The following is a 22,452-nucleotide window of genomic DNA, read 5'->3' on the forward strand; positions in this document are numbered from 1 at the left end:
CTAAAGGCTAGATTTGCTGGCGACGACTTACTCATTGAAACTTACGTAAGAGGTTTGTTAACATTGATGCAACAAAGAGGAGAGCCTAAAAACTTGTCGAATTTGTACGATAACCTGCAAACACACCTGCAAGCATTGGAAACACTCGGCGTGACAAAAGACAAGTACGCTTCAATGCTGTTTCCTATGATAGAGTCGGCACTGCCAGAAAGCATACTTCGTGCTTGGCACCGCAGTCAATCTGAAACCAGGGACCTAGCCAACCTGATGCAGTTCCTGAGACAAGAGGTGGAATCTGAAGAACGGATTAAGCTAGCCAGAAGTAAAATGGAAGATATTACCCTAGCAGAGCAAAAGCCACCCACCGCTTGTTTTGTACAGTTGACAGAAGCCAAGAGTAATAAAGAAGCTTCCCGCAGACAAGGTGAGACATTTACATCAGCATGCATATGGTGTAGCAAGGACAACCACTCAGCCGTCGAGTGCTACAAAGCGGCCAAAATGACAGTGAGTGATCGTATCGAATTTATCAAAGGCAAAAAAGCCTGTTTAATTTGCTTGAAAGGCAACCACATTGCAAAGAAATGCAAATCTTTCCCAAAATGTCTATATTGCAAAAAGCGTCATTTTACAATCATGTGCGTCGACATTCCAGCGGATCAAGGCAGCAGCAATAAACAGTCGGAGACATTCAATAACGTGTCGTGTGTACAAAAGTCTGCAAGTACAACTTTATTGCAAACCGTGATGGTGAAACTTGTACACGACAAGAAAGAGGTCAGTATTAGAGCATTTATTGACAATGGTGCACAACGGTCCCACATAAAGAAAGACCTAGTGCAGAAGCTCGGCCTAAAATCTATCAGAAAAGAGGTAATAAGTCATTGTTTGTTCGGCGGGTTCGAGACGAAAAAGGAAGACTACGGAGTGTTTGACATATGCGTCAAGAACGTCGAAAACGACTTTTCTATGAATTTATCTGTTGTAGAACAAACAAATATTTGTAATTTTTTACCTAAAATAAGATCTTCTGTAATACTAGAGCAGCTGCGTCGAAAAAATATTATTTTGAACGACTCCATGACCGACTCTCCTGACGAAGTAAGTTTATTGATAGGTGCTGACTATTCTGGGTTACTACTTACAGGCGACGTAATACAATTAGATAATAACTTGACTGCTATAAAGACGAAATTTGGGTGGACCGTTCAAGGTCCTATAACGGGGCTTTACAGTTCCATGACAAACTCGACGACGACTTTCCATTGCTTAACAAAGATTGATCTTACAGATTTGTGGTCTTTGGAGGCGATAGGTATCAACGATCCCGCGGTACAAGCAACTAAGACAGCGCGCGATGAAGAAGTCCTCAGATCCTTCGAAGAAAACATCAAGGTCAATGAAGAAGGTCGTTATGAGGTAAGTTTACCCTGGCGTGACGTTCCGCGACCAAAAACTAATTACGATCTTGCCAAAAAGAGGTTAGATAGCACCATGGCTCGCCTTAAGCAGCTCGGTAAGCTCGAAGATTACGACAAGGTATTTCGCGAGTGGTTACAGCTAAACATCATTGAGGAAGCACCTGACCATTCTGTCCAAGGCCATTACACGGGACATCATGGTGTGATCAAGACCTCCAGTTTGACAACCAAGCTGCGTCCAGTTTTTGATTGCTCAGCCAAGGACAGGCATGGGATTTCATTAGTTGCTGATCTCGAACGTAAGAAAACTGGTACTGTTGCCATGCACGTTGAAGAAGAGTCTTTCCTAGACAGATTAACCTACTTCTCAAGCTACATCAAGTTGGTTAGAATGTTGTGCTGGATGTTACGATTCAAGAAAAAATCGACATCGAAGGAACTAACTTACGAAGAGTTCGAATACGCTGAGAATACACTAATAAGGTTAATACAAAATAAGTGCGTAAACTCTTTAATAAAAAATCAAAACATACAAACCTTTGCGGATAGAAATGGCATTTTACGTCTAAACACGAAACTGTCACTTGGTAATGAAAATTACAATTTCAAGTTCCCCGTGATCCTTCCTGATTCTGATCCGATAGTTCGGCGTCTAGTTGAGTATAGGCACATCGAGCTTAAGCACACTGGAGCACAAACGTTACTCAATAATCTACGTCAAAACTTTTGGATTATCGGTGTCAGGAAATTAGTCCGTAACGTTATACATCGCTGTATAAGATGCAAAAGATTTAAAGCAAAACGATGCCAAGCACCCACTGGAGTTTTACCAAAGGAACGAATGGAAGCGAGCACGGCATTTCAACATTCGGGCGCCGATCTAGCTGGACCTTTGACTTTACGCTCTGGTGCAAAGGCGTGGATCGTTCTATTTACCTGTGCTACCTACCGTGCTGTGCACCTAGAAGTGGTGGAGTCGCTGTCAACAGGTGAGTTTTTAATGGCACTAAGAAGATTTGTAGCACGACGTGGACGGGTAGAAACGTTATTTAGCGATAACGCTACAAATTTTCGCGGCCTGGACAATGCGTTTGGTTCCCTAGATTGGGACGAAATTCAACGATTTTCCTCAATAACGCGGATCAAGTGGAATTTTTTGCCTCCGGCTGCTCCTTGGTGGGGAGGGTTCTACGAAAGATTGATAGGATTTCTAAAACAAATCCTTCGTAGAGTCTTAGGAAAGGCATCTATCTCGCTTATGGAGCTGCAAACGGTGCTCTGTGACTGTGAAGCGGTAATAAACAGCAGGCCACTCACATACGTAGGTGGTCAGAGGGATCTGCAACCGTTGACCCCCTCAATGTTTATTCAGCCGTTGCTGTCAAATCGTTCAACCGACTTTGATGAAGTTGATAGAGTAGCCCTTAACGTCAGGCAACGATATTGCCAAGATTTGCGTGAACATTTGCGTAAACGTTTCAGGGACGAGTACATAAGTTCACTTGTACAAAAGCGTGAGCGGAATGGACCTGTACAACTTCAGCCTGGAGACGTCGTCTTGGTGGAGACTGAAGATAAGCGTGTGACATGGCCACTGGCCATAGTTGAAGAGGTTTACCCTGGTGCTGATGGCATGAGTAGAGTGGTTCGAGTTAGAACTGCAGCCGGAACAAAGGTGAGACCTGTACAACGCATTTTTCCTCTTGAGTTGAACTCACATGACCGACTTGACTCGTCTTTTAGGCTAGTTGATACTGACTGTACTAGACAAACACAAACAGAGACAAATGATAGTAGTGAGGTACGATCGACACGAGCCAGAAGGTTGCCACAACATCTGTTTGACTATATTCTGGACTAGAGTAGCTTAACCTTCCGGTTCTTCCCGTTTGGGAGTGTGACGTATTCTGCTCCGCATTACAAAAAGGTTTTATTTATGGTTTACTTTTCATGTATTATTTTCTATTTGGTTTTAGAACCATGTCACAGTAAAATAGAATAATTTGAAATGTATGTAACCATGGCAGTCTGAAAATATCGTCGTAACAGCGATGACCTAAAATTGTAATTCTTTAAATATATTTTTGTGTTCAGTTTATCCAAGTGTTTCAATAAATAACGCGAGTTCATTACACTGCTCTCGTTGAGTATAATATCTCACTTTATTGACTTATCCGTTTTTATTTTCATTTTGAACTGAAATTGGATTCGTATAAAAAATATCTTTGCTTCTCCGTACTAGGCTGTAGGCTAGGCAATGGATGGTAAACAGTCTCCGTTGCCTATGTACGCCTGCAACTCCAGAGGAGTTACATGCGCGTTGCCGACCCTAAACCCCCCCCCCCCCCCTCGTTGAGCTCTGGCAACCTTACTTACCGGCAGGAACACAACACTATGAGTAGGGTCTAGTGTTATTTGGCTACGATTTTCTGTAAGGTGGAGATACTTGCCCAGTTGGGCTTACACTAAGTTATTTTATTTATTTAGCTACCGTCAAGTATTTTTTATGTATTTCTTTGTAAGTTTTTTTTTAAAAGGCAATCGAGGCTGAGGTTAAGCAATTACCGTCACTAATGGACACTTACAACTTTTTCTAGTTTTTTCAGTCGGTTAACCCCTTCGTATCTTCTCACGAAAGTGCTTACCTATTTGAGTTATCAAAATTGTTCCATTTTAACAGCAGTCGTCTAGACCGAAGTGTGTTACCGGCTATATTATTATTATTATGAATGCACAGGCAGCTTATAGCTGAAACGTGCACATCAATGTCCTGCACTTGTGTTTTGTCCATTTATAAAATGTTTGTCTAGTCTGTTTTTAAAATAATTCACTGAGAGAATAGCAGTGAATAAAATAATATTCATTGGTAGCGTCCCTCTACATCGTTGGGTTCTCTGTTCGTAGCGTAGATAAATAAGTAAGCTTTAGTTGTTCGCTCCATACTTTGATAAAAATTGATTTATAATAAAGTTTTCAGTGAAAACTTATTTATAATAAGGTTATGTTTTAAGCAATTTCGAAACATATTAATCATAAGTTTAACCATACCCCATTTCCCATACTATTTATTATTATTAAGTAACGAAATGGATTCATATGGAGAGTGAGCAACTCTAAATTATTTACATAGGCATTTTTCTATAGTTTGTAGGTGCTTTTCACTACAAAGCGGGATACTTAACGTGTTTACGTTATCGTCTCGTGCGAACAGTGAATGAGTTAAGTTTGAATGAACCGAGATACCTCGTAGGATAAAGACTGCAGTTTATGGGCCGTAACGTTTGAGACGTTCTCCTAATAGCCGCTTTAGTACTCGGAAATCGCGTGGAAATGGACACTAAACAGCTTGATAAAAATGCTTGTTTTAAGTGAATTATTTTTATCCTTTTGTGCATCTAGTTGCGCACGGTTACGTCCCTTGGGTTACCTATTGAAACCATACAATTGCAATTAATTATTGCACTAGATTGGCATTTTAAGTGGTTTTAACCGTTTATTTATGAGTATGAGCACCTAGATATTAAAATTAAAAAATAAATTGTATACGTACTACGTTTATGTCATATTATTGGAAACAAGTAACTGTCAAAAAAATTTTTTATAACGCACGCTTTTATCGATGACTTTATTTCTAGAGACCTTTCTAAAAAGCCTCAACTCTATGCGTTTGTGGTTTCCATCGAGGAGTTCTTTTGGCTACCTTCCAATTGCATCATCAGAATCAGATCAGATCCATATTAGCATAATTAATGCATTGTCGTCGGAGTTACGGAAGTACTCCAAATTTTCACTTAATCAGATATCAGAAAAAGGTTCAAATTTAATTTAGGTATATTCTCTTTATAGTTACGATGATTAGAATTAATAATAAAAACTATTAGTAAACTAAAACTAAAGTATTACTCAATTAGATCTGAAATAAAACTAAAAATGAAACTAAAATAAATCTAAAAATGGCCCCTGCGGCATAGTACCAAAGACAGCAGCATTTCCTCGCTGGATCGTTAGACTGATGCGTTGAGCGAGGAAGTTGCCAGCTCTTCGATCTCCAGTGGCGTATTTAGGTACTAGATTTGAGTCAAACATATACCTATACAAACAAAGAAACAAAGAAATATATAGCCGTAAGGCTAAATAAAAATAATTAATATTAACGTGAAAGTTCTTTCATAAGTTAGCTTCGTATTGTGCGTGGGTTTGCGACACCATAATATATGTCAAGCGCGACTTTAATTATGGAGTCGCACAACACAACGCAAGTAATGCTAAGCGGCCTGTTATTTTTAATTTGTAACGTGGTTCTTTTCTTGATATTTTGATGATATCCCGAATATTTATCCTGATTATTATCTCGAACATTACTAAGGTAGAAACATAGTAATCCCTTAGAAAACGTTTTGTTTTTGACATAAGCTTGATGGTAAGCTATTTTAATAGAGGGGAAAAACTTTAATGAAAGCATTTACAAAGTTTGCAAGATGAAGCTAGGTACTTTAAGTTCTTGACAATATTAAGCCCGCTTAAGAGTTCTCCGTAGGATCCTGGAATCACGCATTGATCCAGTCGAGTGACAGAAAATAAGGGTTCTTAGTTCTTGCCCTGTTTAGTGAGACATATATTTAGGCTATGAAAAATTACTTCGAACAATATACTCGTATATTGTTATTGTACGATATATATCCGTTTCATGGAGAGATTTAACTGTCAAAATTGAAAATCGGAAATGGACATTGTGAAATCTGTGGGCCTATTTCGTAACTGACAGTGACAGGTTTGGTTCAAGTTTTGTATAAATTGTTGGCAAACACGTTTTATTAGAAAACTGTCTGTTTAATAGAAATTATATGTGATTTACTTTTTACCCCACAATGCGACACATTACATGTTTGTTCCTTTGTGGAACTCTAGAGATCACTGAAGCTATGCCAATAAAATTTAACAATATGGCGACAATTAGGCGTTATATTGTGAAAAAAAGGATAATTGCCGAACTTACTTCTCAATAAGATGTGGGTTATTGGTATTAGACGATGATATATATGACATAGAGAAATACTTAAATACATAGAAAACATCAATTACTTACAAACATGATGAGATATTCTATGATGAACGCACAAATAAATGCCCTTACAATGATTTGAACCTGGGAACTCCTGCTCCGTTAGCGTGCAGGCTGTTAATTAGTATAAATATAGAATAGTGAAAGACTTGGTATTTTACTACAAGTTTCTTAAGAAAAAATTCTGAAATACTTAGTAACAGCAACAGTACTTAAATCAAAAGAAATGTTCACCGCCTGCTAAATGACTGGATGATAAATCCCCAACATTAGTGCGATGGCGGCCATCAGTAATACTCGCGCTGTACTAATGACGTGCTTTATATAGCTTATATAACTGCTATACTTTACTAATATAGGTTTATAGCTGAACATTGGCTGTGTTAGGTAAACTAGGACAGTTGCGTGATGACTTTTGGAAGTGTTTTTTTATGTATTTGAGATGTAACACATTTTCAAAATGGCGGAGCTAGGGGGATTCCCTTGGTCTACAGCACACAGAACCACTAGTTTACTTTCCGTTGTTACTCTTAGCAGCCTCCTACCCAAATAAAGCTTATTACCTTAAACTTGAGTTGATAATTTATAACAATTTGCCCCGATTGATCCTTCTCGTCCAAGTTGCGGAAGATAATATTATGTTGACATTGCTGATCGTGTTGCATATACCCAAAGACCGTCTTCGCTAAATTTGCACTATTTTCACAGTTACAATCGAAAGCGCTGTGCAGTTACAATATTAAATATTACGCAAAACTCTGCGTAGAGGCGCCTCTAGCGCATACTGTGAGCCTACCGCGAAACACGAAAATCGAAATATCGTTATCTTTATGAAAACTCATTTTTTTAAAGACATAGTATGTATAAATAACTCTATGGTTTTGGTTGGTATGGTTTGGATTGTGTGAGAGAGGATATGAGAAAGAAAGGAGTGAGTGCTGAGGTGACGAAAGATAGAGGAGAATGGAAGAGAATAACATGTTGTGCCGACCCCACATAACGTGGGATAAGGACAGGAGGAAGAAGAGGGTTTTGGTGTGATAGTGCTGCTATCTGGCGCCAGAATATTGCAGTAATACTCCCTAGTGAAAGCACTTGACCATCATTTTTTTGGCATTGTAAATCGCGCAGATGACTGAGCGTGCTTGACAAGCACGTGGGTCTGACTAAATATTGACCATCAAGCTTGAAGCAATTGTCAAGCGCAGTGACGTGATTGAAAACACTTGACCAACAATTTTTCGGCTTGATGTGCACCAATCGCATTTAAAGCAGGCTTGTTAATCACGTAAATCACGTAGGTATGTCTTCTAAGGGTCCAGACAGGCATAACGAGTAATTTAATCCATCGTGTAATGTACCTAATAGGAATTCTGCGTGTCCTGCGTGTACCTAATAGGACGGCACTACGAGCATTACATGTAAAGTCGTGCCGGATCCATCGGCTGTCAGTTTTTAGCGCGAACACATAATCTTACATTACACGTTACACCCATCTGGACCCGGCTCTACGTCGTCAGGTTACATATGCTTGTCAATAGCCACTCCGTAGGTAAATTAAGGAAGAATTCTGCTTGTTCCTGATCATAGAACAAGCGCATAATTATATTGCTGTCTCGCTCGCACAGTGTCATTGATTGGCGGCATCATGGGTGGGACAGCAATATTTATACGTGCGTGCGATAGATATACGAACATGCGGGTAAACGTGCGAAAATCTTCATGCTTAGCGTCCTTACTTGTCAATCTTGTCATGTCATAAAACTTCTTGTCATACTTGACGAGACCTGGGAGCCAACCGTGAAAACCGAAATTCGGACATAATTAGAGTGCCAAAGAAAAATGCCCGCAATTGACGAACTTCGATATTCGCGGTTATAGCCGCGGCGTACATTATTGTCGAGGCTCGGAAGTGTAGCTACTTGCTGGTTGAAGATTCTATGCTATGTTTAACCGGTAAAGTCCACGTTGCCGTCCATTTTTGAGAAAAAACTTTTTTCAAATAACCTTTCTTTTGGCAGGTGAAACCCCGGCAGCCATGCAGCACGGCAACAACTCCTCAACCCACACCAGCTTGCACTTGCTGGCCAGTGGCTTCGTCTATCTATTGGCACTAAAACTATTGCTAACACAAATATGCTTAGAGTACGGATAGTGATAAAAGCATAAAATAGCATTTTGGTTATCCCTTTCCCATAGTTGAGAAGAAAAGTAGTTAATTCTGAAACAAAAAGACGCCTGGATGTTGGTATAAAATTTGAGGTTTGAATATTTCTACTGGTCTGAACGTTAGTACCTATTTAGTTTTTTGTACAGTATGTGATACATTTCATTTTAAAAACGATTGTAAAAATATTATTTAACGATGGTATGTGTTTTAGTTTAGTACAACGGTAGGTATTTACCTACGTACTTACTCATATATGGTAAGGTTATACAAGGTGGCCAAAAATTTGTACATTCCTGTTGCCAGGGAGGTTTTGGGCTTATACCGGCTTAGACCAACCTCGAAATTGCGAAAAAAAAATCTGGCTGTTTCATACATTTTAGCTGGTCCATTTTCTATGGGAGGGTAAAAATTTTTTTCGCGATTTCGGGGTTGGTCCCATAGTCAAAGTTGCTCACTATAATCCCAAATCCTCCCTGGCAACGGGAATGCACATATTTTTTGGCCACCTTGTATATGGTTGAGCTGCAATTTATGTTTGTAATTTAGATATTTTTGTGTAACTAAGTTTAGACCCCGTAAGTTCGCGTTTTTCTCTGATGAAAGTGCGCGCCCGGGAGTGCGGATATCATGCTATTTAACTTAATTTTATTTGTACGTTTAAATTAAGTAAAAAGTTCCGATCCGATACGTCCCTACTTATTTCCTCATTAGCTCAGTTTGGATTATTAATAAAGCGTCTAATGCATTGAGCTACTTTTCTTTTTCACTACACCTTCACTGTTTATAATAAATAATTATGATCTGGTGTTAAATATGGTGTTTTTTCAGCAAATGTATAATGTCTGTTTATCATTTATAGAATTGTTTATTAGGAAACCATATAAATTATCTATATTTTAGACTGTTATATTTAAATGATATAATATTGTTGTGATCGTCATTTTTATTTGTTTTTAGAAAGCCCTTGTAAATTTAGCATTGCGTTAATAATCATAAAGTGTTTTGTCAAATGTAAAATACAAAGGATTTTGAGTATTTCATCATAATTATGGTGTATTTAAGAATTTAAATGCTGTGTATTTAAAACTGTATTACCTATAACTTAAAAACAACCAAAACTGTTTTCGAACTGCCTTCATTTAATACTGAATTTTCAAAAAATAATTTTCAAATGTTACGTCTACATTATTTAATTAAAATGAAAAAAGCTGGCTGAAAAACACCAAAATATTTTTCAAAGTTTTGACATGTATCACAGTTAATAAATAAAAGTATACCAGTTGAGTACAATAATGTTAATGTAAATAAATTGTGAAATAATACTAACAATAAGTATGTACTAAGAGAAATGTAATTATCGACACTTGGATTTAAGAATAAATAATAATTTTGAATTCAACGTGCCAAGCTTGTTTGTTTTATTTAGAAATTCTGCTATTTTACAAGCTTTTATTTAACTTGCAATGTACCTATGTATGTACTGGTCAAATCTTGCAAGTTTTTGACCCACTTCCCAATTTCCGATGCAGCTTAAAAATTGCACACATGTAAGTCAGGCGACAATGCAATATTATGGTACCATCGAGCTGATCTGATGATGGAGACAGGAGGTGGCCATAGGAACTATGTGATAACTGATAAAACAACGCAACGTAATTGTATTTGGGGTTTTTAGGAATTGTCTCGATGAGTTTTTTACAGAGGCAACTAATATCTGTGGAAAGAAAAGTACATTTATGGATTTACTTGTAAACTTGTAACAAAATGATTTTTTTGCCAAAAACTTTTTTGTATGATTTTAAGAGCCAGCTACATTTTTTAATGATAATCATTAAAGTCATAATTATTCAAAATAAGCTAGCTGATCAGAAAATCAAACGAATACTGTTAAGGCGAAGGGTAGGGCAAGCTCTTACCTACAAACTTTGTGCGCGTTTTTCTTCGTTTGTGTTTGTGCTACAGTTATTATTTTTAGCAAATATGCTTATTTTTCTGTTAGCTAAAACTAGATGTATTTTTTATTTTTGTATTTTTTTTATTAAGAAAAATTTCTACATCAAGTTCTGCGTATATACAAGCAAAAAATGAAATTAAATGCTATAGTGCCAAAACTAACGAATAAAACTTGCACCAGGTTTGTATGGAGAATGCCTTGCCCTACCCTGCGCCTTAACGCAGAGCGGTATTCTGAGTACTATCGCTCTCGGTCGTCGATTGTCTTTGTATGCAATTTTCAGTCACGTCAGAAAATATCGGTACAAAAAATTATGTAGACTACCTTAATTATATGGGCAATAAAGTCGTGTATACATATTTCTGGCACTTTTTTGTACCTATATTTTCAAACGTGACTTTACGGCCCGATTCGAAGTTTAAGATACGTCACAAAATTCCTAAAGATACGAAACGGATTGGATATGTCCGTTTCAAAGGTTACATTTTTGTTCGAAGAAACGTCACTTATGTAATCCATATCGTAACTTTAGCAACTGTTTAACGTATCTTAATAGGGAAGAATAGCTTTGCGATCCTAATGAAATAACGGTACTTTTTCTATTAAATTTCCATTTCGGGAGAAAACGGTTTTGACTAACTAAATCTTAATAAATCACTTTGATTTGAATGTCGATTGCTACCGCATAATATATTAGAATATATTATATTAACCTAGAGGTTAATAGTTGTTTTTTTTTTTGCAAAATTCGTATAAAAAGGAGAAGCTATAAACCTAGTTTTTCATTGTGTCAATAACATACTAAAAATCATGGAGAATGGAAAATGTTTAAAAGTGACTCTTTTTCTATGGACAAGTACGTGGAAATATAAGTATATATTTCCCACTTAAAGTTAGTGTATGGTATCTTGCAAACAGTAACTGCAAGAGACAGGCTCGACCTTTGTTCTGTGACACAATTCTCGGGACAATTCAGACAATATCGCTTCACGACACGTGTTATAAGTACAAAGCACTTTATCTATGTTTACATTTCTTACAGGCCAATTCGAACACGCACCTGGCCTCAAACTGATATTTGAATCATATTGGAATAATATCAGGTGCATATCGTAGGCCAGACGATTATGTCGTGAAGAAGTGCCTTTCCATCGCAACATGCAAAAGGGGAAGTGGTAGACCGCTAGCCACATGGCTAACGACTGTCCAAAGGGACATGAAAATTCTCTCATTAGAATGCAATGACGTATATGACCGCAACAAAGGCCTGGTACATGGTTAAGAAAGCCGACCCCGTGTAGCGGGACAAAGGCGAGGACAAAGAAGAAGATTGAAATAATATCAGTTACTTTAATGCCAAAGAGAATTTAGTATAGAGGCGTATTGTGAAATAAATTTTGTAGTCAACTAAATTTACTGCCATCATTCGACACAGGACTAAAACTCTTAGAATGAGATGTGGCTATTTGACCCATGTTCTTTCACTGATAATAATATGTGTTTAATATCAAATGGTGTCCCCATCTATTCCAGTATAGACCAAAGATCGCCATCTATTCGGACATATTTTTTTCTTGATCTGTCGTAGTACAGTCAGCATCAAAAGTAGCGGATCAAATAACGTTTTATAAGTATCTGTTTCATTTTGTAATAGCTTGATAAACAGTGATGTCTTTAATATAGAACAACTAAGCCTGTAAAAGATATACTTGTGAGCGCGAATTTTAGAATTTTTTCTATATTTGGAAAAGTTATCCGGAATATCAGATACTTTTGGCGCGTTGTTTCATCCGCTACTTTTGATGCTGACTGTACGTTTTTTACTTAATGGGCCCACTGATTACCAGTTCGCCGGACGATATCGGCCTGTCAGCTTTTACGAATTCATCAGTAACCTAAAATTAATTTATATTTTATCGTTTTTAATCGTGTATCTTATTTTACTAAACGGTTTCGTGTTATATAAATTCTAATTTTTTTTTATTACAATAATGATACCATTCCAATCATCGATTTCGTTGAAAACAAAATTGCTAAATATGTGCCGCCACACCAGAGGGGAGGGGTTTGCCAAATGGGACCAAGTGTGACAAGTAGGGGGAGCGGTAAAAAAACCTAGAAATCTGTGTAACGTGATTTAGGGAAGAAGGCAAAATCTGCAACACGTACATATATCAATCGTACGAAGATGATACCTACGGTTGTCATCTAACCCCATTATCTATGATTCAATGAATTGAAAATAAGTGTTGGCAAAAGTATACAACACAGGGAACTCTGACTCCGGGGGACTGTTAATCAGTGAGGGGCCCACTCCGGCGACTCCGGCGGACTGTTAATCAGTGGGCCCCTCACTGATTAACAGTCCGCCGGACGTTATCGGCCAGTCAGTTGTTCTTAACTGTCAACTTTTTATTCTAACTGACAGACCGATACCGTCCGGCGGACTGTTAATCAGTGGGCCCCGTCGTTACTTAACCGTTATTGCCCAACCCTCAATATTTTGTAATATAAGACGTTTTCAGAAAATAGTCCGGAACAAAAGAAACAACATTAGTTTTTCTTTCTGTGTAAACCCCGTACTTATCAAAACATTTGTCACAGAAAAGTTACGATTTTACCCAAGCAACTTAACAATAAAACTTGTATCTTATACTATTGGAATAGAGTTTAAAATCGTAAACTGGGTCTATACTGTGTTCATAATCGTATACCTACAATCTCTAGAACGTCCGCCTGTCCCGGACAGACGTGTTCTTTGTCACGGACACCATTCATCGGTGGGACAATCCGAGGTGTTAGAGATTACGTGAGGGATGGTTATAGAGGATCAAGTGTGGGTGTGTCTTCAGATTTGTACTAAGATATACCGAGGCAAGAATACCGACTAAATAAATCGTTGTTACGTATTCGTATAGTAACATTGTTTTTTTCGGGTAATTATGTTTTTTTGACCTAACGGCTCTCGGCTAAAATGAGCGAGACAGCTTAAAGCCGCCACTCCGTTGCAACTCACGGAAGTAAGCGAGACACCAAAGTTTACATTATTATGCTCAGTTTGTCTCGGTTTACTACTGTATTAAAAGACTGAACTAGTACATTTGTGAGCTTGTACTAGTTTTTTTTTCTTTATTGAAAGAGCTTTGTCACTGAGTGACGATGTCGCTCTGTATGTAACTACTGCCTAAATCTTATCGTCTACTTAAGCCTACATTTATCAAAATAGTAGCCTCTGACAGCGGCTAGGAGCAATCTTTTCAGTGAAAAAGCACGCACAACTCTAGTACCAATGATATAACCTATATGTACATCATAGCTATCATTGAATTGAACCCCATATCAGCCATCAGTTTTACGAGTGATGCCCAACCCTATAGCACTTAAGCTTAGCGATTCTTCGAACTACGTCATATCTCTGTCTATCACCCCTTAGAGCGCCTCGTCATTTGACCTTTAGTGGAAAATGCTAATCGGTAACTATGAAATACGTTACATTAGGAATTTATAGCTACTTAATTAGTAACATCTCCAAATAAATTGTTATTACTTACATATTGAATCTTTTCTAATTATGAAATCCTTTTTACTTATGCTGCTAATTCCACCCCACCCCATACCAGTGTCGCGTAAAAATAAACGGAATTTGTCGAAAATGCAATAGCAATAGTAGATTGTTAACCAAGGTATGAAATGGTGCCTTACACCCGAGGTAAACACTACTATTATTTTCGATTACGAGGGAAGTAAAATAAATATATAAATATCAGATTGGAAATTGTACAACAAATCCATTGAAAATTAAAATTTTAATTGCTTATCGTAAAAAAAACAACGGGTTGCACTCTGGGAGTGCCGGCAAAAGTGAAAACTTGAATATTAACGTTGTGCACAGCGCCGCTAAAGAAGTTTTCACTTCAAAAACGTACGTAGAAACTAGAAAGTATATTGCTTTAGAACAGAAACGTATCATTTTCTGCACATTTTTTGAACAACATCGATCCACTTTCAGAGCATGAAAATGAAAAGTTATATCGAAACTGCCAGAGATATCAATATCATTAGAAACCTTGCTATAGCTTAAATTAACAGGCTTCTAAATACGCTAAAAATAGTCACATTACAGGACTCGAAATTCAAAATAAATAAATACTGGGTACATAATATCTATATCTGTTTTTTTATGTAGTGTGCAATAAAGAATTTTATTATTATTATTATTATAATAATACCACCACCACCCACGAACTATGCAGCGCGTCGACTATGTTTGCTGAGATGTGGGCAGTTAGCTTCGACGCTATCTGGCGCAAGAAAATGGCCTCGCTTTACAGCAGGGTAGGTGGGAGCAGTAATAGCATCTTCACTATGATAGCTAATAAGATTGACTGTCCTTTGTTGTGGAAACTCTGTCAAAGGACAAAATATATGCTTGTTATTTATTAAGTACTAGCGTAGGATAGGATCAACTAACACTAATTGAACCATTTGTTGTCTTTGTAGAATAATAACAGGTGGTTGGATCAAGGGTAAGATGCAGAAGGCGGTGACGGCCCTGACCATCGGCAGCTTGGGCCCTGCCCCGCTGCTGGCGGCACCCTAGGTTAGGTTTTTTTATAATGTGTTTATATCTTTTGTATTGTTTTGTAAGTGTTTTTATGTTTTACTTTTATATCCCTTTTGTAAAAAATCCTAATCTAAGATATTACATGAATAAAGAGAAAAATAAATAACATAACATAAGTATAACATCGAATTCTTGAATCTGTTCAGACCGAATCCATCTTGGCCTGACCTACAGCTGACGAACATACTATAAATATAAATGAACATTTTAATGATATATGCTTCAGAGCATGCATGTCCACTGGGGCAGTAATATCGTAATTGACCCCATAATTGACATTAAAAATGAAATGATGATACCATTAAATTCTCCGTGACGCATATCCGTTTAAAGTTTACAAGGTTCAGCACAAAATGGATTCAGTTTAACGAGATTTTGATTTCAGAGCCATAATTAGTTGAATTTCGGAGTTAAAGGGCTTTATTCAGAAAATCATCAATACAATATTAATTTCTCGCGCTTACTGTTTACATTAAGCTACGAGCTGAGATTTGGAAAATTAAAGAAGATTACAGAATAATTACAGTATTTATTACTTACACAATTGAAAGCTCGAGGTGAAATGTTTAAAGACAGTCTTTTAATAGACTTAAGAGGGAAGAATAGCTTTGCAATCCTAGCGAAATAATGGTATTTTTTCTATGAAATTCCATTTCAGGAGAAAACGTTTTCCACTAACTAAATCTTAACATAGGTATTACTTTGATTTTCATGTCGATCGCTTCTGCATAATATATTCTAGGTTGTATATTTTTGTTTTGCAACATACCTAGTTTTTAATTATGTTAATAACATACTACAAAAACATGGAGAATGGAAAATATTTAGAAGTGGAAAAACGTTTTTCTTACGATGGACGATCACCTGATGGTTGACAGTCCTCAAATATGTTTATCCAGGAACTTCCTGCCTCACACGACTAAATTGAGGAAAGTACCCTGTGGTATTTCCAGATAGATGCAACCTTCAACCCTTCAGAAAAAAGCGTAATCCCATATTAAAGACCAGCAATGCAACACCACAGGATTTGCAAATAGGGTCGTGTTCTTCTGTCACGTTCACTGAGACGCATGTGAGTGAGATGGATGGGCGTGCTCGCGACCGCCGGCGATCATGGTTTTGAATTCCAATTTGTTATAAGTTTTTAAAAAGATAAAAGTAATCGCTGCGGTCCCTCAATTTTTAGAAGCAATTTTCATATTTTATCTTTTGTGCGTAAATTGTTACAATTTCTAAAGTGTATGCCCATGATTATTTTCTATCAAGCGAAAGTCAAATATCAGGATTAAGATTATCTGAAGTCCCTAGAGATAATCCTCAATATAGCTAATAAAATGTATACCAACCGTATCTAAAAAAAGCGGTACGGTCTTTCAAAAACTCGGCTTACTGAATCTCCTGCACCTTAAGGTAAGTAAGTAAGGTATGAAGCCATATAAATAAAAATAACATGAAGTCTTACATAACACACACGTAACAATGACATTTACACTCTAAGAGCATAAGTTCAACCCATTCCGATTCCAATATAATTTTATAGCATCAAATCTACATTCAAAATAAGGTTTGGGATATCCTCGTGACGAAATGGGTATATCCCGTGACCGAAATTAATTTGTCACGGTACGAGTGCCAACTGTCATTAAAAGGGGACGTATGAGTGGATTTCGTTAATTTCGAGGTTTACTCTTAATTCGGTGTTTTAAACCAATTAAAGATCAAATAATTTCATTCCCTCATTGCATATTTGCAGCTAAACTGTGGAATGAACTGTCGCCTACCCCTTCTGGTATTGCAGGTGTCCATGGGCGGCGGTATTCGCTTGCCATCAGTGAATCCGTCTGCTCGTTTGCCTCCTCTATCATAAAAAAATACTCAACTTCTATAGAAGAAGTGCTAGTGGCCTAGCGGTAAGAGCGTGCGACTTGCAATCTGGAAGTCGCGTTTTGAAACTTCAGCTCTTACCAATGACTTTTTCGGAACGAATGTACGAAATATAATTTGATATTTACCAGTCGTTTTTCGGTGAAGGAAAAAAATGTGAGGAAACCGGACTAATCCCAATAAGGCGTAGGTTTACCCTCTGGGTTGGAAGGTCTGATGGCAGCCGCTTTCGTAAAAACTATTGCCTACACCAATTCTTAGGAATTGTTGCCAAATGGACCCCAGGCTCCCATGAGCCGTGGCAAAAATGCCGGGACAGTGCGAGAAAGAAGAAGACTCGACTACTCTGTTGCAGTGAGATACTGCCGATTGCAGCCGCGATTGTTAAAATTGATGTTGCTACGCGGACATTTGATATTCGCGGCAGCAATGCGATCTGCAGTACTATGACGCAGCAATACTGCAGCAGTGATGCTGGTGTAGTCTGAATCTGAACGGTACCTTAACTCTCTACGTGTATGTTCGTAATATATTTGCAGCCCAAGGATAAGCGGATTTCAATAGGTATAGGTGAAGTAAAATTTCTCTTACTACACGAACTTATATACATATATGAACAAAGACTTGAGGTTTTGCAATACAGATCGAAATAGTACGGAATATTAGTAATATCTGGATTGAGATTGGAGCTGCACATAGCTTGCCAACTTTACAAAAAGATCTATCGTTCAATCTTAGAATCTTTCGCTTGCTCGGGTATCAATATTAGCACGAGCGGTTAAACAACAACTTTGCCCCCTTGTAAAACGAATAATTATTACAGGCTGATCCAAAACTACGTTGACAACCAATTTTGGTTACAATTTTTCTTGCTAACACATTTTTTTTCTACAAAATGTTTTTTGAAATTATAAGTATAATCACTTAACTGAAACGAAACGTATTATCTTAAAAATAATTTTGTTTCTGATACACAAATGCAAACTTTTATAAAAAAATTATCCAAAATATGCATAAGTTTTGTCAGCATAGTTTTGGCAAACTTGTATAAGATTAACATTAATGTCCTGGCTATTATAAGTGAGCTCAGCTTAGCTAATATCTAAAAACCGCACGCTAAAGAAGTAGTACTGAGTGAAAACTCAAAGCGAAACCTTTTGGTGTCACAAACAGGCTGTAATGAGGGCGTCAAAGTACCGTAGAACGAAGAGAAGTGTCACTTCCCGACAGACGTACAAAGGTGGCCTATAATTATACCGGGCCACTGTTTTGAGGTTGTTCTCTCATAGGTATTGTAAGTTATGTTGTCTAATACTAACACTTTTATGGGTTTTGCCTGAAATAAAGGATTTAATAATAAAAAAAAAATAGGCATAGAGTGATAAGTAAGAATGGAGTGTTCACTCCATATATCAACTTTCTTACCAAATCGCTTATAATTTTGGTAGTCGACATCTAGCGTCTAGCGCAAGTAGCGAATTTATCAGTACTCCTACTTGACAATAGATGTCGCGACGAACGAAAAGTTTAATGCTCAACAATTTACAGCTTATATTATAACCTGATTAACCGGAACTTCTGCTTGTAATATTTGTTGTAAATTGTTGAGCAATACACTTTTCGTCAGTCGCGGACTCGTGACATCTGGTGTTAGGTAGGGGCACTGGTAAATCCGCTACTTGACGCTAGATGTCGACTACAAAAATATGGAGTGAGCGCTCTGCTCCTTCTTCCTCGCGTTGTCCCGGCATTTTGCCGTGGTTCATGGGAGCCTGGGGTCGGCTTGGCAACTAAACCCAAGTTTGGCACTCTATGCTTACTTATTTCTCTATGGTATAGGTAGGTGTTTTGAGGTTGAGGTTGTGTTATAGATATCGGTACCAGACTTGAGGTTACGCACACAACAATTAGTGTTCTGTTGATATTTCTTTAGGGTAGGTATTTAGCCTAAATACACTCATTATAATTATTCATTTAGTACCTTTTTTGTGTATTATCATTTAATTCTCCTGCCAAAAATAGGGATCATGACACAGGTTAAATTGTATTACAAAATCTACTTAAATAGAAATACAATGAGCAATTCATCATACTTTATATTGGACACAACTAAAATATTATTTCACCGTCAAATTCGCAATAGGGTTGTTTCCATCTACAAATCTTAGGGTAGAATTGTATCCCAATAAATTCTTTTGGATTAAAAGAACATGTTAAACTACTTTTGGGGGACCTGTAATGACCATATTTTTGTAAATATTGAATTTAAAATATCTTTTGGCACACGTCACGTGACCAAACTCGAAACATCTTTGAAGATTCTGATGACGTCACAACTCTCGGATTGACACTGTTGACGTTAGGCGATAAACAACAAATGACAAATGTCAGTTGACAGCTCGTATCTTCTACGTGTGTATGTAGTTATGTGTCAAACCGTAAACTGTGACGTCACACAATTTTCAAAGAGCGTTTTGGGCGCGAAAGCATCCGTCAAAATATATTTTGTTAATTTAACATATTTAAAGCCGTTTTTAGTATAAAAGTTGAATGTTAGGGCAACTTTTAGTTAATATAGAACGTAATACAAGCGTTTCAAAAAATTGGAAACAACCCTATTACCTTGTTTTCCATATTTCAAGACGACTCGACTATAATTTGATCGTTACGTCACAATCGAGTTCCGTCGACTATCAGAAATCAGAAATTTCGTGATAAACTATAATATACATAAGTATAAAACAACAAAGAAAATTAAACACAAAATAAAAAAAATGTTTACCACGAGATTGTTGTTTGTTTGTCAGAACTTGATTTGTCATTTCTGACTTTTCTTTTGTACCTATTCCTTTAATGTAATGGGTCCCATATAAATTGATTGTTTCAAATGTCGATAACAAACACCAGCGAAATCACAAAATAATCGAATGAATTTCGTAACAGGAACGCCGTTTCAAGTGGTTAAGTTCGGAACTCCTCCCGCCCGTATTTTCGAACTCACAAAGAAAAGTCCAGAGGTCCTTTTGCCAAGTGGAGTTGGGAATGTTCTTGTTGTTCGAGTGTGTACTTTGCCAGTGTTTTCGTCCGAACACGGAAGATATGCTGTTTTCTTCCAACAGATACAGTTTCATTTTGCAGTTTGATAGTTTGGAATAAGAACGTTATAATTAGTATAAGGGGTCTAACCATAATATTAAAAGAACGGCAAGTGTGATCAAAATACATTTATTTGGCACAATGAATATAACCTCTTCCAATCTAACTAACCACACGACAGTAGTACGCTTAGACAAGCAATTATATTGTCTCGAGTTCTAACAAAACAAAACGTACTGACCTGCTAATAATACAATCAACGTAACCACTTGTAATTTGCATCGACTGTCATCGTCCGAATGCTCGTTCAATATTTAAGATGGAGGGAGCGATCACGTGACTCTTCACGCGATCGATCGTTACAAATACTTTTAATAGTAATAGTTAGCTTATTTAATCTAGAAAAATGTATTATAATGACAAAATATCTATATAAACTAAACAGTATCCTTACATTAGGGTTAAATTTCTGTATGTACATACAGACAATGCACAGCCTAACCTGTTGAAAATAGGACCGTCTGATTTGAAACTTACCTACTTAAATTATACAAAAGTCGCCGCGCTAAATAATAATAATATATTATTAAATTCAACTCTAAGGTGGACGAGATTGGGGTTAAAACTATTTAACAACTTCTACACGGACGATATTCTAAAATACTAAGTGGTTTATCAGGCGGGAAATTATTATGATTTTAAACTGGTTTTGATACCTTGACGATCGTCTTCATTTGACGTGAGGGATTTTCAAGGTCGTGTCAAAATTAGATCAAACAAGTTATTGTTGTTGTTGCTGTTGTTATTGAATCTGAATCGGGCTCCAGTAGTATATAAATAAGCACGATACATTGCGAGTGTTGATGAAAAAAGGGATAATTTCGTAAAGTTCAAATAGCCCTCCTGGGTCGCATTTTAGAAAAGTCTCCGAAACCTCTAATCACTGTTTGTCTCTCTCTGACATACAATTGACAACATTTCATTTTTCTAAAACCTTAAATGTTACATATGATTTGGAAGTATGTTGCTTCCTGAACACTGCAACATATTAATATAAATCTAATATCGCTTATTTAAAAAAATACAAACGAGTAAAAAAAAAAATTGTGATTTAACCATTCTACGGCACAATAGGTGAAATACTATTGCCATTCATCATGAAGAAAAATTTGCTGTCATAATATTGGATTTGACATTGTCAATTAAATATGACGTATTGATTAAAATTCAAAACAAAGAGAAATTTATCTACATAATTAAGTTACTATCAACTAATCGTTTTTAAAATGGACAACGCCGTATGCATCGATTAGGTATACCAAATACTCCTCTAAAGTATACCAAATACCGTTTAGTCCCTTACCTACTGCAAAAATGATTCGTCGAAGACATCGGTCAAACATTTAATTACATTACACTCTTTAGTGTTTATCCGTCGGTCCGTCGTATCCGTATGGAAGCCTGGTGTCGTATTCATGTATCAGTATCCGTTATAATATCCAGATCTACGTAGAAATCTGTTAATTTATCAAAATTGTTTTAAAACAATAACGGACCAACTGGGCTAAGATGGTTGGCTCTTTATCATTTGTCACCATGCCTGTCACGTTCTAACAAGTATGTAAGCGCGAAAGTGACGGACATAGTGACAAGTGATAAAAGTGGAACCATGATGCCGCCGGAGTTGACAATGATAGACAAGGTCAGATTAACTAAGTCATGTTTTTTCTTTCGATCGAGATAAGACCTATCTTTCTAGCATAGAACTGGAGTTACGCCAATTTAGAATAAACACGTGAAAAAAATTAATAATAAATTAAATAAACTATTCACGTTTCAATTAAAATGTAGAGAACCAGTAAAATAAGGTCAGAAATATGAAATGTTGTCAATTGATAGAGATGTCGGTGTTGTAGCGTACTGATAATACTCTGCGTGATTCATATTGGCTGGCAGTTCATGTAAAATCCATTATTTGGCGTCAATAGCTACTTCAGGTTATGGAGTACGAACACTGATTGTACAATGACCGATCAGTTATTGGATTATCATTTAATACCGTCAGCAGATCAGTAAACAGGGCAGTTAATTTTGTAGTTTGGCATATCTGTTCATCGGTTAAGCAACTGCTAATTATAGTTGGTAATTATCACTGTCAGATGTAGAGCAAGCCTAGCGATGAGACGAGCGACATTTAAACTAGAGGTTCGACCCCTAGCTTGTACCTTAGTCTTTTCTCAA

The 22,452-nt window shown here is 37.0% G+C and overlaps 1 protein-coding gene across 1 annotated transcript in view; it reads left to right on the top strand.

Annotated features, from left to right (window-relative positions):
• LOC133516497 (uncharacterized) overlaps window positions 1-9,816 on the top strand; it is a 142,168-nt gene extending 132,352 nt beyond the window's left edge. Inside the window, exon 8 of the mRNA XM_061849484.1 lies at window positions 8,505-9,816. Coding sequence (XP_061705468.1) covers window positions 8,505-8,638 — 134 coding nt within the window. The 3' untranslated portion in view covers window positions 8,639-9,816. The remainder of the gene's footprint in view (window positions 1-8,504) is intronic.
• The last annotated feature ends 12,636 nt before the right edge of the window (window positions 9,817-22,452 follow it).

This window comes from Cydia pomonella, chromosome 3 (assembly GCF_033807575.1).
Source record: "Cydia pomonella isolate Wapato2018A chromosome 3, ilCydPomo1, whole genome shotgun sequence".
Taxonomy (NCBI): domain Eukaryota; kingdom Metazoa; phylum Arthropoda; class Insecta; order Lepidoptera; family Tortricidae; genus Cydia; species Cydia pomonella.